Here is a 20,220-nt window from a genome sequence, read left to right as displayed (position 1 = left end):
GGAGGAGACGGGGGTTACTAGGAGACCGGGAAGGGGAACAAGGAAGTGGTTGAAGGGGGGACGACAGCGGGTCACCCCGAAAGGGGAACTGCCAGGCTGGAGAGTCGCTAGCGGAGCCCCTCACGGCTCCCTCTGGGACCAGCCGGATTTACCGGGTTCATTACGGCCCTTGGCCCACGGGGCGGTTTGTGGCTGGCCCGGGGGGGGGGGGGAGGCATTGGCAGGGCGGGGGAGGACCAGAATATCCCACCCGGTGACCTGGGCGACCCTGTGAACTGGAGTCACAGAAACAGACGAGATTTCACCGGGCGAAGCGCCGGGTCCTGCATCCAGGGACTAACGAGCGGAGGTGGAAGTGGGTCGATGCGGCCAGGACGCAAACCCAACCCAACGGGGGTGAGGAAAAGGGGCAGCTGCCCCTGGGCCCGGCGATTTTAAAGGGCCTGGGGCTCCCGCCTGCTGCTGCAGTGCCCAGGAGCCTTCGGCCCTTCAAATCGCTGCCAGAGCCCAGGGGGCACCGGCTGGGGGTCTGCAGCGCTGCCCAGGAGCGCCAGGGCTTGTCTGCCCCGGGGTGGGCTGCAGCGGGCGACGCTGGGTTCCGTACGCTGCACGGGGAGGGGGAAGGGTCTCCCGCAGTTTGGGGGGGCCCGGCTCTGTCTCATTCGCTCCCCATGTCTCACCCCACCCCGCTGACCCTCCCCGCTCCATGTCCAGCAGGCTGCACCCCCAGCGCGATGGAGATCCCCATGCCGGCCCCCATCTGCCTGATCGAGAACAGCCCGGCGGGGGAGCTGCGGGTGCAGCAGGAGGCGCTGCAGGTGCTGGCGGAGATCTCCCAGCCCGTGGTGGTGGTGGCCGTGGCCGGGCTGTACCGCACTGGCAAGTCCTACCTCATGAACCGACTGGCTGGCAAGAGAACAGGTGAGAGACGTGAGCCTGGCCCCCGGGTGCCAGGACTCCTGGGTTCTCTCCCTGGCGCTGGGAGGGGAGTGGAGTCTAGTGGTCGGAGGGGGCAGGACTCCTGGGTTCTCTCCCTGGTGCTGGCAGGGGAGTGGGGTCTAGTGGTCGGGGGGGGGCAGGACTCCTGGGTTCGCTCCCTGGTGCTGGCAGGAGAGTGGGGCCTAGTGGTCGGGGGGCAGGACTCCTGGGTCCCCTCGCTCTGCGTCTGTCCCAGCTCCGCCCCTCTCTCCCCAGGGTTCTCGCTGGGCTCCACCATCCAGTCGCACACCAAGGGCATCTGGATGTGGTGCCTGCCCCACCCCCACCCCCGCCGGGCCGGCCACACCCTGGTGCTGCTGGACACCGAGGGGCTGGGCGACGTGGAAAAGGTGAGTGGGGGGGGCAGTGTGTGAGAATCAGCCAATTAGCGTTGCAGGATGGAACGCCCCTTGCAGTTCCCAGGGGATGCTGGGAGTTGTAGTTCAGGGCAAGGCATGCTGGGAAAGGGGATGGGGTATTTAAGGAGCTCCCGCTGCTAAGGGACAGACTCAGCGAGCCCCATGTAGGGGAAGGAGGGGCTCTCTGATGTGGGGTGACACCCTCTGAGGGGGGCAGTGCCAACGCCGGGAGGGCTGGGGATGCGGTGGCGGGGCTGGGATGGGAGGCCCAGGGGCGTGGCTGGAAACACTTGTGCCTGGGGAGAACTGTTGAAATATTGAAAATGTTCCTTGTCCCGCATCATGATGAAAAGTCAAACTGGGGAGTAAATGTCAGGGCTTGAAAATCGGAAACGTGTCCTGGGTCCAGGTCACACCGAAAACTTGAATAATTTTCAGATGTTTCATTTTGATTGTCCACTTTTTTCCTCTTTCTTAACTCGGTACAAATTTACCCAAACATTGGCAACGAGACGTCATTTTACCTTGACAAATGGAAAGTTTCTGTTTAGACAAACGGCCAGTTGGGCCGTTTCTACAATTCTGAAACTTTTTTCCCACTAATTTTTCAAGTTGGGAAATTTCCCTTAAGTGACCCTGTTTCGCTAGTGATTTTGGTATCAACAATTCAACGTTCTCCTGTGACAATTTCCCGACTCGCTGTAGGGATGGAGGGCAGGGCTGGCATTCCGGAGAGCCGGGTTCGAATCCCTGCTTCCCAGACCCCCGGTGTGAGCTTGGACTCGGTTTCCCCACCCGCCTGCCAGAGGGAGTGTGACGGTAAATACATTCACTCTGGAGGGGGCTCAGACACGGCTGATAAGGCGGAAGGGCCGGTAACGCCAGCCAGCAAAAGGCAAAGTAAAGTTGGGACCCGAAAAATGTACGAGAGCAGCTGCAAACGCCGCGCCCTGCAGTGGGGGCTGCTGCAGCTGAACCCGTGGGGCAGGGAGGTGTCGCCTTCCCAAAGCTTTAATGCAGCCACGTGGGTTGGAAACTTACTTCTGTAAGCAATGAGAGCTCCCGCCCCCTCCCGTGCCTCCGGGAGCTGGGGATTTCACAGGGAAATACCCCAGCCCCAAAGAGTGACTCTCGGTGACGATGGTGCCTGTGGGAGCCAGCTGAGGTCACTCAATCAGGGTGAACGGCAAACAGACCGGGGCAGACAAACCCCAAGCGCTGGTGGATATTCCAGTATTTAGAGTTACCGAAACAGCTTCTGTGTTACCGCCTGGTCGCTCAAAAGTCCTAACAACGCAGTTCCCTTGGAGTGCCCAGCCTCAGGCCCCCATCCCGGTCCCCACGTCAGAACAGGATGATTTCTGACACTCTTATTGCGTCAAATAGAAGAAAAGTTTCTTCTGATCCCAAAGGACCAGCCACGCGCCCAGGTCAATATACAACTTAGATCTTACCCCAAAATCATCCTTGTGAACTAAACTAAAACGTATTAGAAAGAAAAGGGAGCGAGTGTTGGTTCAAAGAGCCATGTCCAGACCGACGGGAGTTCAGTTCCTGAGGTTCAGACACAGCAGAGAGGAGCCTGCAGTTGCCAAAAGTCCTTTTAGAAACAGTCCAGAGGTTACAGTCCAATGTCCGTCCTCAGGGGGACTCCAGCCGGTGCCTGGGGATCTCAGTCCTTGTGGCTCAGGCTTCCCCCACGTGAAACCTTCAGCAGCTCTGCGACAAACAGGGTCAGGTCCCAAGGCTCTTTGTACGTCTCCAGCAGCCTCCTGACCTGGGGGAAGAACAGACTTTTGATCTAGCTCCTTGTTTTCCCGACATCCTGGTCGTTAACTCGAGGGCATTTGCCCAGTAAGCAGCTCAGAGACCGTTTACCACGGACTTTAAAGAGACCTAAACAAAGCTGCTGCTTCAGGGTTCTCCTCAATCCGCGCTTCCCCTTTGATCTCTGCAGCAGGAGCGCTGGGGACGGCCAGGTTGGCAGCTAACAGAGAGCAGGAAACGCATCGAGCTTGTAATTACCTCCAGTTTCTAACAATCCACGTTTGCACGTGGAAGTTCCATCCTCGCTGGCATTGAATGGGCCTCGTGGTCATTTGCACACGGGCCTCACCTGCCTCTCCAGGTTGCTCTGGCCAGCGGGATGCTTAACCCGCTCCGGCTGTGGGCCATACGTCAATGAGAGGTTTTATTATAGTCAGATAACGTCACACTCGCCGAGCTCCAGGAACGGGAATTCACTGTGGCCTGGGCTGGGACTCTGGAGAGCTGGGGGCTGATCCCCTGGCCACCCGCCCCCGTGCCTCAGTTTCCCCATCTGTGCCATGGGGCTGGCGATCCCGCCGTGCTCTGTGACGGGCTGTGAGCTCTGCAGCTGGGACGCACTCAGGACGGTGACGGTGGGTGTCGTTCCAGGGCGACGGGAAGAACGACACGTGGATCTTCGCGCTGGCCGTGCTGCTCAGCAGCACCCTGGTCTGTAACAGCCTGGGCACCATCAACCAGCAGGCCATGGAGCAGCTGCAGTATCCTTGCCTGGGGGCTGGGGGGCCGGGTCTGGGGGTTTGGGGGGCCCCATGTCCCCAGGGAAGGGCCCCATGGTTCCCTCCAAATGCTTCACCCCCAGTGAAATTGTGACGCTCAGTGCAGGGTATGTGCCACGGCCCCCTCTAATGGCTGCTCCGCATGGTGGGTAACAACCCACTACTGCCACCAGCTGGCAGAGTCACAGCTTCAGCTCCAGTGCTGCAGGGGGCTGCTCTGGACCCTGGGAGTGGTGGGTTCAATCCCTGCTTCTGAGGGTTGTGATGGAATATCCTTCCCTTCCCCTGGTCCCTTCTGAGCCCCCGTTGCAGGTGGGTGGGGGGGCTCTGAGGGCTCAGGACCCCCCTTGCAGGGGGCACCGCATCTCCGGTTCCTTAGCCGGCCCCCAGCTACGTGACGGAGCTGACGGAGCGCATCAAGGTGAAGGCGGCAGGCGAGGGCGGCCGAGGGGACGTGAAGGTGAAGGCGGCAGGCGAGGGCGGCCGGCAGGAGGGGGAGGATTTGGCCGAGTTCGTGCGGTTCTTCCCGGCCTTTGTGTGGGCCGTGCGGGATTTCACGCTGCAGCTGGAGCTGGACGGGCGGGAGATCACCGAGGACGAGTACCTGGAGAACGCCCTGAAACTAAAGCCAGGTAGGGGAGCGGTGCCGCCCAGTGCAGCTCTAAGGGGCACTGTGCTGCTGGGGGGGGCGGGGGGGCTCTCCTCTGGCTGTCAGGGCTGGCCCCAGGGTGGCACTAGGGGGCGCTGTGCTGCTGGGGGGGAGGGGGGGCTCTCCCCTCACTGTCAGGGCTGGCCCCAGGGTGGCACTAGGGGGCGCTGTGCTGCTGGGGGGGCGGGGGGGCTCTCCCCTGGCTGTCAGGGCTGGCCCCAGGGTGGCACTAGGGGACGCTGTGCTGCTGGGGGTGGGGGTGGGGGCTCTCCCCTGACTGTCAGGGCTGGCCCCTGGGTGGCACTAGGGGGCGCTGTGGGGGTGGGGGCTCTCCCCTGGCTGTCAGGGCTGGCCCCAGGGTGGCACTAGGGGGCGCTGTGGGGGTGGGCGGGGGGGGGGTCTCCCCTGGCTGTCAGGGCTGGCCCCAGGGTGGCACTAGGGGGTGCTGTGCTGCTGGGGGTTGGGGGGGCTCTCCCCTGGCTGTCAGGGCTGGCCCCAGGGTGGCACTAGGGGGTGCTGTGGGGGTGGGCGGGGGGGGGCTCTCCCCTGGCTGTCAGGGCTGGCCCCAGGGGGGCACTAGGGGGCGCTGTGCTGCTGGGGGTTGGGGGGGGCTCTCCCCTCACTGTCAGGGCTGGCCCCAGGGTGGCACTAGGGGGCGCTGTGCTGCTGGGGGGGAGGGGGGGGGGCTCTCCCCTGGCTGTCAGGGCTGGCCCCAGGGTGGCACTAGGGGGCGCTGTGCTGCTGGGGGGGGGGCTCTCCCCTGGCTGTCAGGGCTGGCCCCAGGGTGGCAATAGGGGGCGCTGTGCTGCTGGGGGGGAGGGGAGGCTCTCCCCTGGCTGTCAGGGCTGGCCCCAGGGTGGCACTAGGGGGCGCTGTGCTTGCAGAGGGGGTGACTTTTGCTCGAGACACAGACCCCAGCCGTTGACACCTCGCGGGGGTTACTGGTCCCTGGGAGTTGGGGTGTTTGCTGTCCCGGACACGTTCCAGCTTGGACGGTTCCCTGGCTCCCCTCAATCCCCTGTGGATATCGGGGTCTCTTCCCCCAGGGGAATCTGTCCAACAGCCGCCGTGCTGCCCCCCAGAAGCAGCCGCATGTCGGCACAGGGCTGCTGCCCAGCTCCCGTCTCCTCCCCAGGCAGCAGCCAGCGAGCCCAGCTCTACAACCTGCCCCGCGAGTGCATCCGCCAGTTCTTCCCGGCCCGGAAATGCTTCGTCTTCGTCCAGCCGGCCGGCAGGAGGGACCTGCCCCGGCTGGAGGAGCTGCGGGAGGCCGAGCTGGAGCCCGAGTTCCGGGAGCAGGTGGCCCGGTTCTGCCACCACGTCTGGGAGACGTCGAAGCCCAAGACCATCCCAGGCGGCCACGTGGTGACCGGGGCCAGTGAGTGTCGGGAGCCCTTGGGCCGGGGGGCACTGGGGCAAACGGGGCTCGTGGGGTGCTGGGCGGGTGAACCGAGCTGGGAGGGGTCCCCTGTGGCCAGCGCTGCAGCCTGCGCCCAGCTCTGGGGTGCGCAGTTAGAAGGGCCGCTGGAAAATTGTCGAGGGGTGGAACAAAGCCGCAGAAAGGGGCCAGGTTGGGGGAGCCCAACGAAGCAGATCTGGTCAGTGGATCCCAGGGGAGATGGGGAGCAGGGTGGGTGTGTCTCTTCGGGGAGGGACGCCTGGGTCCCAAGGGGGCAATGGTAGGGCCCTACCAATTGCTCAACCGTGAAAAATGTGTCCCGGACGGTGAAATCAGCCCTTCCCCGTGAAATCTGCCGTCCCCTTGTGCCCAGGAGCACCCAGCAAAGGGGCCCCGAGCTCCGGCTGGGCAGGGGGACAGGACTTGTGCATCTGCACAGCTGCTGGCGGGGGGGGAGGAGGGGGAGATCCCCGTCCACCTCCAGGAACCCCCTGCGGCTGCTGCCTCCAGAGTCCAGCTCTGAGCCCCGCACTGGCCCGGTTTGGGTCAGGACCCCCCCCGCCCCCCGGGTTACAATGAAATTCCAGATTTAATCATCTGAAAAGGGGCAATTTGCCAATTTTCAAATCCTGTGGCTGGGAAATTGCCCATAACGGGCTGTGAATTCGGTAGGGCCCTGAGCCATTTCCCTGCAGGGCCCCGTGCCTGGGGGTGCAGCCGGGCGCGTCCCACGAGAAACGAGGCACCAACGGCTCATGGAGAGGGGGGATTAGGCTGCGTCCGGGGCGGGGGGGGGCACATCCCAGGCTCCGTGTCTGTCGTGCAGGGAGGGGCAGGGAGCAGGTGGAGTCGTGGGCAGTGGGCGGGCGGGGGGGCTGGGTCAGGACCCTACTCCTGCTCCCCTTTGGCCACCGTGGCGCTGCCCTGCCCCCCACCCCTGCCCCCCCTCCGGCCGCGCTGGGCCCCCCACCCCTGCCCCCCCTCCGGCCGCGCTGGGGAACCTGGCGCTGGCCCTGCCCCTCCGGCCGCGCTGGGCCCCCTGGCGCTGACCCTGCCCCTCCGGCCGCGCTGGGCCCCCCGGCGCTGACCCTGCCCCTCCGGCAGTGCTGGGCCCCCGGCGCTGACCCTGCCCCTCCGGCAGTGCTGGGGAACCTGGCGGTGACCTACGTGGACGCCATCCGCAGCGGGGCGGTGCCCTGCATGGAGAGCGCGGTGCTGGCCCTGGCGCAGATCGAGAACTCGGCGGCGGTGGGGGAGGCCGTGGCTGCCTACGAGGAGCAGCTGGGGCGGCGGGCGGCGCTGCCCACGGAGAGCGTGCAGGAGCTGCTGGAGCTGCACGCCCAGTGCGAGCGGGAGGCGCTGCGGGCGTTCATGGCGCGCGCCTTCAAGGACGACGAGCGCCGCTTCCAAGGGGAGCTCATGGTACGGCCCCTCGTGCGGCCCCTCGTGCGGCCCCGGGGTTATGGGATCGCTGCCCCCCTGTGGGATGGGGGGGATGGGGCTCCCCTGCACCCTCACCCCCTTCCCTGGGGGATCTCCCAGCCCTGGTGTGATGGGTTCCCCCCCGGGGAGCCACCCAGAACTGGGGTACCCCAGAGCCCCCTGACCCACCAGCCTGGGCTCCCTCTCACCCTGTGCTGCTGCGACCAGCTGCAAAACCCTCCAGCTGCACTTCCACCAGCATCACCCGGGTCGGGCCACACCCAGCTGCAGTTACCCGCAGGCCCCTGGCCAGCCCCTGCACGGGCAGGCGACTCCCAGCTCCTCAGGCACCCCCCCGCCCCGAGTATAAACCCAATTTTTTTCCATCTTGCAATGAAAAGTGCCTCAAATTCGCCCCCTCCGTCAATGTGGAGAGGAAAAGGCAGCAGCTGTTTGCCCCGAGCTCTGGGTTCCGCACACTCCACTCCCGCTCGCTGGGTTAGATAAAGCAAAAAGGTTTTAACTACAAAAGATCAATTGTAAGTGATTGGACGGGCCAGCAAAGCCGCCTGCCCAGCAAATGCACCAAACCGCAAACTCCGTTAATGCCCTGACTGGACTGGGGGTGAACTCGCAGATTCTCACCCTAAGGGACGGTACGAGGCGGCTGCAGATCCTTACGGGACGAGCGGCACCAGCTCAGCTTGGAACCCGCGGCTGTTCCGTGCCCAGGCCAGGAATCCCTTAGCTGGGGCCAGCACCTCCCCCGCCAGGCTTTGTTCCTCGGCTGTTTCCGGGCGTCTCTTTGGGTGGGGAGTGAAGGACCCCGGATGGCGTCACTCCCCGGCCTTACCCAGCACTAGCGCCTGGCGGGAACCTTTGTTCCCAAGCTTGGGTCCCAGCCCGGGCTGTGGGGAAATCCTGACACCCCAAGCTGGGGGCTGGAGTCTTGTGGGCTCATCACATGTCCCTGTAGAGCCATGGCGGCGTCACTCGCAGGCTGGGGGGGGAGTTCCAGGAAGGCCCCCCAGGTGGGAGATAAGCTTCTCCTGAGGCTCTGAATAGGCCCGTCCCCACCCGCTCTCTCGCCTGAAAGCGTCTTGCCCGGGGGCGTTCCCCAGGCGGGAGCACACCCGGTCGGGATTCGTCACCTCACCTACAGAAACGCTCCAGGCACACGCCTGGGATCTCGGTGTGCAGCAAATCCTCACCTGTCCCGGGACCCTGCACGTGCCTGACCTTGCAGAAAATGCACCACAGTGACGCCAGACTCGTGTCACCATCACCCCACTGAGCACTCTGGGGGCCGTGTCCCACGCGGCCCTGCTCGGCTGGGGACCCGAGATGCCAGGCCAAGGGGACCCGGCCCAATCTCCCGCCCCGGGCGCATGTGGATCGGCTCACAGGCCTGCCCCATTCAGGCCTTGTCACGGCTCGTACCCCCGCCCCGTTTGCACCCCCCCAGCTCACGCCCGCCCCGTCTGCACCCTCCTGGCTCACGCCTGCCCCGTCTGCACCCCCCCGGCTCACACCCGCCCCGTTTGCACCCCCCCAGCTCACGCCCACCCCGTCTGCACCCTCCTGGCTCACACCCACCCCGTCTGCACCCTCCTCCCGGCTCACACCCGCCCCGTCTGCACCCCCCACCCGGCTCACACCCGCCCCCGTCTGCACCCCCCCAGCTCACACCTGTCCCATCTGCACCTCTGTCCCGGCTCACACCCACCCCGTCTGCACCCTCCTCCCGGCTCACACCCGCCCCGTCTGCACCCCCCTCCCGGCTCACACCCGCCCTGTCTGCACCCCCCCGGCTCACTCCCGCCCCGTCTGCACCCTCCTCCCGGCTCACACCCGCCCCGTCTGCACCCCCCTCCCGGCTCACACCCGCCCTGTCTTCACCCCCCCCGGCTCACACCCGCCCCGTCTGCACCCTCCTCCCGGCTCACACCCGCCCCGTCTGCACCCCCCCGGCTCACGCCGGCCCCGTCTGCACCCCCCCCGCTCACGCCCGCCCCGTTTGCACCCCCCCGGCTCACGCCCGCCCCGTTTGCACCCCCCCGGCTCACGCCCGCCCCGTTTGCACCCCCCCGGCTCACGCCCGCCCTGTCTGCACCCCCCTCCCGGCTCACACCCGCCCCCGTTTGCACCCCCCCGGCTCACGCCCACCCCGTTTGCACCCCCCGGCTCACGCCCGCCCCGTTTGCACCCCCCCGGCTCACGCCCACCCCGTTTGCACCCCCCCGGCTCACGCCTGCCCCGTTTGCACCCCTCCGGCTCACGCCCACCCCGTTTGCACCCCCCCAGCTCACACCTGCCCCGTCAGCACACCCCCCCGGCTGAGCCCGCCCCGTCTGCACCCCCCCAGCTCACACCAGCCCTGTCTGCACCCCCCCTGACTCATGCCCGCCCTGTCTGCACCCCCCTCCCGGCTCACGCCTGCCCTGTCTGTGCCCAACCTGGCAGCGCCGCCTGGAGGAGCAGAAGGAGAAGCTCTTCCACCGGAACGATCAGGCGTCCTCGGACCGCTGCTGGGCCGCCCTGCTGGAGCTGTCGGACGAACTGGAGGACCAGATCTGCCAGGGGGTCTATTCGGTGCCCGGGGGCTACCAGCGCTTCCTGGACGACCGGCAGCACATGGTGGAGAGATACTGGCAGGTGCCGGGGAAGGGAGTAAAGGTAGGAGAGGGCTGGTGCCCGGCTCTGTGGGTCTGTGTGCCCCCTCGTGCAGCCCGGGAAGCCCTGCTGGGAACCAGGCATCAGCTTCCCCAATGGGCAGTTTCTGGCTCCTCCCCAGAGCGGGGCAGCCTACCCCACCCTCAGCCCTCCCGCCTGCCAGCCTGCCGGGGGGACCTGGTTCCCGCGGCCCCTCCACCCTCGGCCGCGCTGCTGGGGCTGCTGGGGGGGCAGTTAGTGCCTGGGCGATGAGGCCGTTTGTCCTGTTACAAACCGGGTTCAGCCCCCAGCTCATCCGGAGCCGGCGCCGAGGGTGTTGAGTGGGAACCGAATGCTGACTCTGGGGCTGGCGCCCCCTGGAGGGGAAAGGACCCGTGTCCCAGCCCCCATCCCGCTGAGCCAGCCTGTCCCATTACTCTCCGGTGCCGCGATCCTGAATCCCGACCCGGATCCAGCCCCGCGTGACAAACCCCCCTGACCCGATGGCTCCCACTCTCCACCCCCAGGCCGAGGAGGTGCTGCAGGAGTTCCTGCAGGCCAAGGAGGCCGTGGCCCAGTCCATCCTGCAGACGGACGAGGCCCTGACGGAGAAGGAGAAGGAGATGGCAGGTACCACCAGGGGGACGTCGCATCGCTGGGGCAGGGGAGAGGGTGCCTGGGCTGCAGCCTGGCGGGCAGAGTCACTCCCCGTGCTGACCCAGCTCTCTCCCCGTGCCAGCCCAGCGAGCCCGGGCCGAGGCGGCCGAGCGGGAGCAGCAGGTCCTGAAGCAGAAGGAGGCTGAGCTGCAGCAGAAGCTGGAGGACCAGGAACGGAGCTACCAGGAGAACCTGCGGCAGCTGGAGACGAAGCTGGAGGACGAGAGGAAGAAGCTGCTGGAGGAGCAGGGCAAGATGATGGATCAGAAACTGAAGGTACCGGGGGGGCCGCGGGTGCTTGGTGCTCCGGGGGATGGATGGGCAGATCCGTCGCGGTTGACCCTGGCCCCGTGCTTTGGGGGGGCCCCACGCTCCGGGGGCTGTGGGGCCTGGGTGGCGCAGGGGCTGGTAGCAGCTCTGCTCTGCCCCATTTTGATGGCTCCCGGCAGTGATTGGGAGAGGCGGGGGCAGGGCAGAATGGGGGCAGGGAGAGGTGGGGTGGGGCTGGGGTGGGAGGTGTGTTCGGACCCCGCACCCGCCTAGGGACGGTCCTTCGGATGGGCACAGCCTGGGGAAGGGTGCCCCTGCCAACGGCCTCTGCCCGCCCAGGGGTGGGACTCCCGTCCGTGGGGCAGCTGGGGCGCTGGCATATGGCAGGCAGGGGCAGGATACCGGGCTAGATGGGCCCATGGGGCAGATCCCCCCGAGATGGGATCGCTGGGGGGCGCAGTGTGGGGAGCGGCGCGTGCACACACACTGCAGGGCTCATCCCTTCCAGCAGGGGGTGGCAGGGACACACACACCGGCCCCCCATCCCCCCAGGCCAGCCCCACGCTGTTCCCGTGACCTCTCCCTGCCTGTGGGGCGGGCTGGGGATCCCCCTCACGCTCTCGCTGCCCCCCAGGAGCAGGAGGCCCTGCTGAGGGAGGGGTTCCGGGAGGAGGCCGGACGCCTGGAGAGCCAGATCCGGCACCTGCAGCAGCAGAACGAGGAGATCCGGAAGCCGTCGTGGATCCAAAAGGCGCTGGGGGTGCTGACCGATGTGGCCACCCTCATGCTACCCGGCTTCGTCGGCAAGGCCGCTGGGGCCGTCAGCAACTTCGTCCGGCGCCTGTTCTGATGGGGTCCCCGGCCGCTCACTCGCCTCTGCACCCCAGCGCCCGTTTACCTGCGGAACCCCCTGCCACAGGACGCTCTGCCAGCGAGCAGCTTAGCAATGTCCAGCAAAGACTCCCAACCTCCTTGCTTCCTGGCCGGGGCTGGCCCCCCACTGGATTCAATTCAGACCCACCAGCCTGCTGGGGCTCAGCTCTGCCCCCTAAGCAGAGGGCAGCAGGATTCTTTGCAGTGAGGCCTTCCTGTGGGTGCACTCGGAACTGCTGTGCTGTGTGTCATGGCCCCTGTACTGCCAACAGCTGCCTCCATGTCTGGAAACCCGGCATGGCAAACACAGGGTTAAACATCCCCTGTATCAGGATGGAGACACAGGCCACAAGGGCTCTGACCTGCTCCCCCTGCACCTGCGGGATCCTCCCCACCAGCTGGGCGGCTGCAAGCTCAGCCGGGGTCACCAGCTCGGAGAGATTTGCAGTGATGCCGACTCTCATGAGTCTCATGATAATTATCCTTTCCCTTAAAGCCCCAGCTCCTGGAGTCAGGTGGCTCTGGGATGGTTTCAGCCTTAAAGAAAAAGGACATTTCTAGCCCTCATGTCTGTGGAGAAAGCTTCAAAATGCTGGTTACAGATCCCAGCCTCTGCAGCTCTAACCTGCTAGACCCCACTCCCCTCCCAGAGCTGGGGAGAGAACCCAGGAGTCCTGGCTCCCAGCCCCCCCTGCTCTAACCACTAGACCCCACTCCCCTCCCAGAGCCAGAGAGAGAACCCAGGAGTCCTGGCTCCCAGCCCCCCCTGCTCTAACCACTAGACCCCACTCCCCTCCCAGAGCCAGAGAGAGAACCCAGGAGTCCTGGCTCCCAGCCCCCCCTGCTCTAACCACTAGACCCCACTCCCCTCCCAGAGCCAGAGAGAGAACCCAGGAGCTGTGGCTCCCAGCTCCCCTGCTCTAACCACTAGGCCCTGCTCCCCTCCCAGAACTGGGGAGAGAACCCAGGAGTCCTGGCTCCCAGCTCCCCTGCTCTAACCACTAGCCCCGCTCCCCTCCCAGAACTGGGGAGAGAACCCAGGCGTCCTGGCTCCCTGCCCCCCCCCCCGCTTTAACCGCTAGACCTCACTCCCCTCCCAGAGCTGGGGAGAGAACCCAGGCGTCACACCGGGAAGGGCCTTACAGCCACAGGACGTGGGTTTGAAATAGCAGAGGGAAAATGCCGTTATGCTGTTACCCCCTTTGCACATGACTCTAGGGCTGTGTAATGGGCAGTAAGTGTGTGTGTTTGAATAGCCGGTGCCCGGTGCTCACCATTAATTGTCTGCTCAAAACACCTCATCAGCGAGATGAAAACAAGCGTTTTTACCACATTGTAACAACTGAAGGACGTGATTTCCAATGTCCAGCGCCTACGTTCAAACAGAACCAGGGGCAGGTAACAGACACTTTGTTCTCCCGTATAAAGCCTCCACCTATTGGAGTGAATGTGACTGTTTTAAAACGGCTGCTTGTGCCCCCCTATTATTGACACGCTATGTGACACGGTCGGGCCAGAGAGTTACCAGGCAGATACGTTAGTCCCACATTAAGCAGATCCCTCTTCCCTGGGTAAGGGAACAGGGGCAGTTCCAGAACAAGCAGGAACTTGCTGGAACCGATTAAGGCAGGCAGGCTAATTAGGACACCCTGGAGCCAATTAGGAAGAACCTGCTAGAATCAATTAGGACAGGCAGGCTAATCAGGGCACCTGAGTTTAAAAAGGACCTCACCTCAGTTCGTGTTATGCGTGTGAGGAGCTGGGAGGGAGAGGGTGAGGGTGTGGGTGTGGCTGTGTTGCTGGAGGACTGAGGAGTACAGGCGTTATCAGACACCAGGGGGAAGGTCCTGTGTTGAGGATACAGAAGGTGTCGGGAGGAGGCCATGGGGAAGCACCCAGGGAGTTGTAGCTGTTCCAGGAGGCACTATAGACGGCTGCAATCCACAGGGCTCTGGGCTGGAACCCAGAGTAGAGGGCGGGCCCGGGTTCCCCCCAAACCTGCCAACTCCTGATCAGACACAGGCGGAGTTGACCTGGACTGTGGGTTCTACCAGAGGAGAAGGTCTCTGGGCGCTTCCCCGACCCACATGGTGAATCTCTGAGGTGAGCAAATCCGTCAATAACCGCAGGACCCACCGAGATAGAGGAGGAGCTTTGTCACAGCTGCTAAGGAAGAAGCAGGCGGAATCGAGGTCCATTACTCCACCCATAAGATCAAACACGTGTCTAAGAGGGTTGGTAAAGATTTGAAACACAAATTGTGGGAATCTTTGTTGGGTTGGTCTCCCATGGGGCCTTACATCCAGTTGTGGGGCGGGTTCAGCTGGTTTTACTGGGAAGCATGGTGGCTTTGGCTTGCCGGGGAAGGAGAACTGTGCACAAGGCACGAAAGGTTGGGATACGAAGTCCACAAATGTCGTTCCTGGCCTTCCCCAGGAGACAAGCCCGAGCTCGGCAGGTCTGAGCACTGCACTCCTGTGGTGGTGACGACGGCTTTGGTAAAGTGCTATCAAGGTGGGGAGTGTAACGAGAGGCCTGGCCTTGACATGACCCACAGCCGCCTTGTGTCTGGACTTAGCATCACCCGCAGCCATCTTGTGTGCTCAGCCGCCACGCGTGGAAACAAAACTAGAGTCAGGAGAATCCGGCCTTGATGTAGCAGAAGAGAGAAAACGCTGAGCTGCAGCTGCAGTGTTACTCACAGGGCTCGATAGTCACCCAGTCACTGGAACGGGGAGAGGCTGCACAAGCTGACCTTGAGTTCCTGCAGCAGCTTCTTGGTAATAAAAAGTCGGAGGTTGTGCTGTTGCAAGTGAATCCCACTAACGAAGCATGGAGATAAGTGACCTTGAGAACTTTTTACTAACTCCGAAAAATACCAAAGCTGATGAGTGGGGAGTCTGTTATATCCTTGGGGCAGCCGGTGTAGGAAGCAATCACTTGAGGCCAGAGAGCAGGCAGCTAACCAAAACCTCCATTTTATTTACAGATATACAGAGAGCTCCTCGGCCGGCTGAAACCGGTTGAGCTAACCCATAATAATCTAACTCAGTTGCCATAGCAACAAAACCATGACAACCAAATACACAACATATTCCTCCCCCCCAATAAGAACATCCCCTAAATAAAACACACACTAGACTAGAGAAGGAGGGTAGACTGCCTCCATTCCCGGCTAAACCCTGGGGATTATTTTGCCCCATAACCATGGGTTCGCCCTAGCTAAAGATCCAGCCGATGAGGAGGCCTTCTGTCTCTAGGTGGATTACGGCGAACTACTGGTGTTATTGCACCCAAAAGCACTAGGGGCTCAGGGTCCGCAGCACGAACGGGTGAGGAGGTGGTATCAGCTCGTGCTGGGCAAAGGGGTATCTCAGCCGCCGGCAGTAATGGAGGAGAACAGTCAGAAACAGGTGACTCGTGATTCAATCCCTCACCAGAAGAGGTGAAGTCAGACCCCTCAACTGCAGATGGGTCCTGAGGACTGGCATGACCTGGCAACAGCTGATCTACATGTCGCCGCCAGGTAAGATTCTCTGCAGTCCGGACTGTGTAGGAAACAGGTCCTGTTTGAGTGATGACTGTGGCCGGAACCCATTTAGCTCTGGAAGTATAATTCCGAGCCAAAACTGGCTGTCCCGGGCTAAAGGTTCGGTCTTTTGCTCTGGGTGCCCGTCTGATGACTTGATATTGCTGCTGATGTTGCACAATTTGTCGGGGTTCAGAAGGTTTCAGCAGATCAAAGCAAGTGCGCAACTGTCGTCCCATCATTAGAAAGGCCGGAGATGCGTGGGTCGTAGCATGAGGTGTGTTTCTGTAGGAAAGTAAAAAGGTATCCAGACGCTTTTGAATGGAGTGTTGTCCCCTTGCTGATTTCAAAGCGTTTTTCATTGTCTGCACAAATCTTTCAGCTAATCCGTTGGTGGACGGATGATATGGTGCTGACGTGATGTGGTGTATCCCATTTGCTTTCATAAAATTTTGAAACTCCTGAGAAACGAACTGCGGTCCGTTGTCGCTCACAAGTTGTTCTGGCAGACCAAAACGACTAAAGAGTCCTCGTAGTTTTTGGATAGTACTCTCTGCAGAAGTGGACTGCATTATAGAGACTTCTGGCCATTTAGAATGGGCATCTATTGCCACCAAGAACATGCTTCCTTCAAGGGGGCCAGCAAAGTCAACGTGAATACGTTGCCACGGGTTTTCAGGCCAGTCCCATGGGTGTAGGGGTGCCCACTGGGGTGCATTCCTCACACCCTGACATGACATACAAGCTTTTGCCTTCTCTTCAATAGCGCTGTCCAGTCCAGGCCACCAAAAATAGCTTCGTGCAATTTCCTTCATGCGCACTATTCCACAGTGACCGGAATGTAGCTGTTCTAACATCTGTGATCTCAGTGGTGGTGGAATAATGACACGTCTCCCCCACAACAAACAACCAGATTGGACCGATAACTCCGTCCGCTTGGACATGTAGGGAACAAGGTCGGATGAGACCGGAGAGGTTTGTCGAGATGTTCCATGCATCACCAGGTCCATAACGTGGGACAATACTGGGTCAACGCGAGTTGCCTTCTTTATCTGAGTAGCAGTGATGGGTGTATTCTCTACCTGTTCAAAGTAGAAGATTTCCTTGTGGGCACTATCTTGGTGTTTGACCGGCAAAGGCAACCTTGAGAGGCCATCTGCATTGCCGTGTAGAGTGGATTTCCGATATTTGATTTCATATGTGTGTGCTGAAAGTAACAATGCCCAACGTTGCATACGACTAGCAGCTAATGGGGGAATGCCTGTGTAAGGTCCAAAAATTGATGTCAGAGGTCGATGGTCTGTGAGAAGAGTAAATTTTCGCCCAAACAGGTACTGATGAAACTTCCGAATTCCAAAAACAATTCCTAATGCCTCACGTTCGATTTGGGCGTAGTTAGTTTCTGCTTTGCTTAGAGTGCGTGAAGCAAAAGCAATAGGTCTCTCTTCTCCTGAAGGCATAATATGTGACACGACTGCTCCCACTCCATAAGGGGAGGCATCGCAGGCCAATTGCAGTGGTAAGGATGGATCAAAGTGCGTTAGAACTTCAGAATTTAGCAATGCATCCTTAGCTTTGTTAAACGCAACATCACAGGCTTCAGTCCACTTCCAGGCCTTGTTCTGCCCAAGGAGCTCATGAAGTGGTTTTAGCAGTGTGGCTAACTGTGAGATGAACTTTCCATAATAGTTCAGGAGTCCTAGAAACGAGCGCAGCTGGCTTACATTTCGAGGTGGGGGAGCCTCCACAATAGCTTTAACTTTTGCAGGGGCCTTATGAAGACCTGCAGAATCAATGATATGTCCCAAATATTCAACAGAGGGCTTGAAGAATTCACACTTGTCTTTGCGAACTCGTAGGCCATACTCTTCCAGTCTTTGTAGGGTAGCCTCTAAATTCTTTAAGTGATCCTCTTCATTTCTTCCAGTGACCAGGATATCATCCAGATAGCACTGAACTCCTGACAAGCCACACAAGATCTGGTCCATAGCCCTCTGGAACAGGGCGGGAGCAGATGTTATTCCGAAGGGTAGACGACAGTATCGATAAAGCCCCTTATGAGTCACAATAGTCAACAGCTCTTGGGACTTTTCATCGACATGCATCTGTAAATATGCTTGACTCAGATCAATCTTACTGAACTTTTGTCCCCCAGCCAGGCCTGCGAAGAGGTCATCGATGCGGGGAAGCGGGTATTGCTCTGCACACAACACTGGGTTGACAGTGACTTTAAAATCACCGCAAATCCGGAGAGAGCCATCTTTCTTCACGATTGGAACGATAGGAGTGGCCCATGAGCTATGGGTAACTGGTATTAGGACTCCATTGGTGACCAGGCGCTCCAGGTCTGCTTCAACTTTTGGCCTGATGGCATATGGCACAGTTCGGGCTTTCAGATATTTTGGTGGACTGCCAGGTTTAATGTTCAATGTCACAGTGATTCCCTTCATACTTCCCAAATCATCTCCAAAAACAGCAGCATGTTTCCTTAGTATAGGGGTTAGACTGGTTTCTTCTTTAGTCATCCGGTGCACTTCTGCCCAGTTCAGTTGAATCTTCCCAAGCCAAGACCTACCCATTAAGGCTGGGTAGTTACCTCTCACCACAAACAGTGGCAATTTAGCCACCTGTCCATTGAGCTCCACCTTAACATCAATAGTGCCCAGCATAGGCACAGCTTCTCCCGTATACGTCTTCAGAACAGTTTTTGTTGCCTTAAGCGGAAGATGCTGTAGCTTTTCTTTATACACAGTCTCGGAGATCAGTGAGACGGCTGCACCGGTGTCCAGTTCCATGCGTATACGTTTGCCATCCAATAACGGGGTTACCCAGTATTCATGTGAGCCCATTGCCAAAGACAAAACATGCAGTGGCACTTCCTCTTGCGATGAGGTGTCACCTTGATCATCCTGGGTCTGCTCTAGGGTATGCAGGGTTCCTCTTTTTGTCGGCCAGACCACAGGCCTCTTTTTCTTTTGTTTACAGGCACACTCAATGTGTCCCTTTTTGCCACAGTGTTGACACACCAGGTCCTTACACCAGCATTCTGATGCCTGGTGACCCGGCTTACCACAGCGGTAACATTCTTGACTCTGCACAGTTTTGTGGGTCGGTTCTTGTGACACTTTTTGCACCCTAGGGGGTGCACCGATGTATTGTGCCTCCCTTGTAGCCAGTTCCATGGAGACAGCAATATCAACAGCCTTCTGTAATGTAAGCTGAGCCTCTGTCAGTAGGCGCTTCCGTATAGCTTCACTGCAGAGGCCACACACTAACCTGTCACGCAGGGCATCATGTAACATTTCTTTAAATTCACAGTGTTCTGCTAGCTTTTTTAAAATGGCTACAAATTGTACAACTGTTTCATCTTCCTTTTGGTCTCTTTTGTGGAACCTATATCTTTCAGCAATTACCAGTGGTTTTGGGGAGAAATGAGACCCCAGGATTTCCACAATGTCACTGTAAGATTTAGTCTCAGGCTTAACAGGGTGTAGTAAGCTGCGTAGCAGAGAGTAGGTTTTAGCCCCTACAACAGTTAAGAATATTGGCACCTTCTTTGCTTCTGTAATGTCATTTGCAATACCAAAAAGCTCAAAACGCTCAGTATACACATGCCACTGCTCTGTATTCTCATCAAAAGGCTCCAGGGGCCTGGTCAGAGTAGCCATGATTTTTAGTTTCACTTTCACAGTCAGTGCAACAAGCAGCTTTTTTGTTTGTTTGTTCTTTACCTTAACTTCTACTTCCTTCTGTTACTGGAGCAGCACCGGAGTCTCACCCTCGTCGCCAGTGTTATATCCTTGGGGCAGCCGGTGTAGGAAGCAATCACTTGAGGCCAGAGAGCAGGCAGCTAACCAAAACCTCCATTTTATTTACATATATACAGAGAGCTTCTCAGCCGGTTGAAACCGGTTGAGCTAACCCATAATAATCTAACTCAGTTGCCATAGCAACAAAACCATGACAACCAAATACACAACAGAGTCGTAGCCACGGGAACCCCGTGTCGAGAGAACGACTGGTCAGTGGCTTTGCGTAGCGATACGTCGGGTAACAGACTTGTTGAAGACAGAGATAGGAGACATCCTTATTTTTACCTTATAATGAGGGTCAGAAAACAAGTTTGTTGGAACGTAAAACCAGGCTACAGTTCAAGACCGAAGCTGCTCTGGCCAGCGGGAGACGTCTCTCTGCCTTTGGTGGGAGTGAAAAGCACGAAGATGGTTGGCATGTGTCTTCTTTTGCTTTGTTGCTAATTGTTCATAAATACTTGCACGTGTTTAAGGATATTCACTGGAGGAAACAAGTCCCTGCAGATCCATCCCCGGGGAATGGGTGTTGCTCTGAGCCCACTGGAGATGGGGGTTAGCCCTGAGCACACGGAGGGTAAAGCCGGGTCCCTTATGCCCCGAGTACCGATGAGGATGGGTGGGGGTGGGAGCCCTATATTATACCCTGAGTACCCACGAGGGAGGGTTGGGGTGAAGTCGTGTTAGGCGGGTAACAGATGTGGTGAGGAATGTGGGCACGCTAAGGTCATTTGGCCCGAATTGATTGAGTCTCACACAATGAATAATAAAAGAACACCCAGGCCATTCCGCGAGCCAAGATTTGCCGCCTAGTGGCAGAATGCCCACTCCAGACACCAAGGAAGGGGACGCGAGGGGTGGGGCTAGCCACGGAGCACATCCTCCTTGGTAAATGGGTTGCAAAATGAGGTTCGGGCACATGTGGACAGGAGCCTTCCAGGCAAAGGAGGCACTTCAGTCTGCTTGTAAAGGATTTGAAGTATATTGTAAAGGCATGAAGCCAAAACCAGAGAGAGATGATACCAGCAGTGTGACAGGTTCGGTGACAGAGACCCCTTGGAACTGTCACCTGATGTG

At 60.0% G+C, this 20,220-nt stretch overlaps 1 protein-coding gene across 1 annotated transcript; it reads left to right on the top strand.

Moving 5' to 3' along the window:
- The first annotated feature begins 222 nt into the window (after positions 1–222).
- Positions 223–12,544, top strand: LOC123351637 (guanylate-binding protein 1-like). The gene is made up of 11 exons (XM_044991126.1): positions 223–396; positions 718–921; positions 1,195–1,328; positions 3,756–3,865; positions 4,274–4,515; positions 5,668–5,910; positions 7,073–7,353; positions 9,817–10,029; positions 10,533–10,635; positions 10,745–10,938; positions 11,567–12,544. Exons 2-11 carry the CDS (start codon positions 735–737, stop codon positions 11,780–11,782), a joined length of 1,923 nt encoding a protein of 640 aa, XP_044847061.1. The 5' UTR covers positions 223–396; positions 718–734; the 3' UTR covers positions 11,783–12,544.
- Positions 12,545–20,220: the final 7,676 nt, after the last annotated feature.

The sequence above is a fragment of the Mauremys mutica genome, chromosome 17, assembly GCF_020497125.1.
Source record: "Mauremys mutica isolate MM-2020 ecotype Southern chromosome 17, ASM2049712v1, whole genome shotgun sequence".
Lineage (NCBI taxonomy): Eukaryota > Metazoa > Chordata > Testudines > Geoemydidae > Mauremys > Mauremys mutica.
Note: the sequence above shows the minus strand (reverse complement) of the source record. Positions and strands in the feature narration are given on the sequence as shown.